Source organism: Sinocyclocheilus anshuiensis, unplaced genomic scaffold, assembly GCF_001515605.1.
Source record: "Sinocyclocheilus anshuiensis isolate Anshui unplaced genomic scaffold, SAMN03320099.WGS_v1.1 scaffold2100, whole genome shotgun sequence".
NCBI lineage: Eukaryota > Metazoa > Chordata > Actinopteri > Cypriniformes > Cyprinidae > Sinocyclocheilus > Sinocyclocheilus anshuiensis.
The window spans coordinates 239516-241343 of NW_015542563.1; the positions used below are offsets into that span (position 1 = coordinate 239516).

General features: G+C 35.7%; 1 protein-coding gene across 1 annotated transcript in view; it reads right to left on the reverse strand.

Annotated features, from left to right (window-relative positions):
• fhod3a (formin homology 2 domain containing 3a) overlaps positions 1–1828 on the reverse strand; it is a 75227-nt gene that overhangs the window by 27279 nt on the left and 46120 nt on the right. The window contains exon 13 of the mRNA XM_016494066.1: positions 1284–1527. Coding sequence (XP_016349552.1) covers positions 1284–1527 — 244 coding nt within the window. The remainder of the gene's footprint in view (positions 1–1283; positions 1528–1828) is intronic.

Sequence of the window (1828 nt, forward strand, 5' to 3'; positions counted from 1 at the left end):
GTGTGTGTGTGTGTGTGAGTGTGTGTGTGTGTGTGAGTGTGTGTGTGTGTGTGAGTGTGTGTGTGTGTGTGAGTGTGTGTGTGTGTGTGAGTGTGTGTGTGTGTGTGAGTGTGTGTGTGTGTGTGTGTGTGTGAGAGTGAGAGTGAGTGCGTGAGTGTGTGAGGTGATCGAGAGGTCACCGTGTCAGCGCTCATGACTGAGTCCTTTTAAACAGTCAAACAAAGACACACTGACTTCAGAACAGTTGTTTTTGCTTTGCTTTTTCCAAACACGTTAAAGACTCGACCGGACATGTGCTGCTCTAATCATCACACCTTAAACCTATGATGACTTTCAGATACATATCTACATTATTCAATATATTATTTATATTTTTATATCAAGTACTGCAGGTAGAACAAATTATTGTCTGTTTGTTTTATATGTTTATTTAACTTAATATATGCATATATGCACAGTTTATTTTTATTTTCCTATTTTGGATTTTTCATATTTAATGTAATTTATATTACACACACACACACACACACACACACACACACACATACACAATTTTAAAAGTATTTTATATTATTTTTTTTATTTTTCATATTAATATAATATTTATATTTAATAATATATGCATATTTAATGGCATATTATTTTAAATATAATAATATTTGATTTTAATGTAGTATTTTTAATTATCTTTATCTTTATCTGAACAAATGTATTTGTTTTGTTTTTTAAATTATATGCATCTATATACATTTTTGTAAGTGTATTTTTATTTTCACATTTTTGATGTTTCATATTTATATAATATTTCTATTCTAATATGTAATAATATATGCATATTTAATTGCATATTATCTTATATATAATTATGTTTAATTTGAATGTAGTAATTTTGATTAACTTTAAATTTAATTTAATTTAGTTGATATATATATAACTATAATTTAAAGTAAATATGTGTGTGTGTTTATATATATAGAGAGAGACTTTCACTACTAAAAAGTTAATAAAGTAAAAAATAAAGTAACAATCTATTTTATATACCATAATTTAAAGAAAATATATTTATGTGTGTGTTTATATATACAGATAAACATCAATGACATCCTAAAAACAATCAGCTCTGACGTGAATCCAAACTCCTTTAGTGATTAAAACTAGACGGATGGGTCACCGGTTACTATTTGTGTGTTTACTGCATTTACTGCACATTTTTCTCTCTGAAATAATGTTACATGATCGCTTGCCTTCAGTGATTATATTGAGCGTCTGTCAGGTGGATTTACCTGGTTCAGAGGGCGGGTACGACGTGATGGGCGTGTCTTGCTCATCCTGTGATGTCACAGAGGAGGGCGTGGCACTGTGGGATGATTGACAGGTGTCCGTCGGGCTCAGAGTGAGGCTGAGACCTCGAGCTGCTGAACGCATTCGCTCTCGCTCGAACTCCTCTGCCGCCAGTCGCTCGGCCGTCCGAAACCTGACACACACATTCATCAAACACACTGAGTCTCGTCTGGTCTGCTTCCTCCTCTTTTCTCAGCCGAGGCTCTCATTCGTTCTGAAGGCTGCATTCTCATGCAGCGTGTTTTCAGTCAAACGGGACGGGAATGTTTGGAGGCGAGAGGAGGAGGAAAAATGTGTTTGGATTTGAGGAAAAGTGGGTTAAAAAAAGGTTGAGGAGGGAAATCACACACACACACACACACACACACGCACACGCACACGCACACACTCACGCACACGCACACGCACACACACTCTCTGTCTCTCTCTCTCTCACTCTCTCTGTCTCTCTCTCTCACTCTCTCTCTCTCTCTCTCTCACTCTCTCT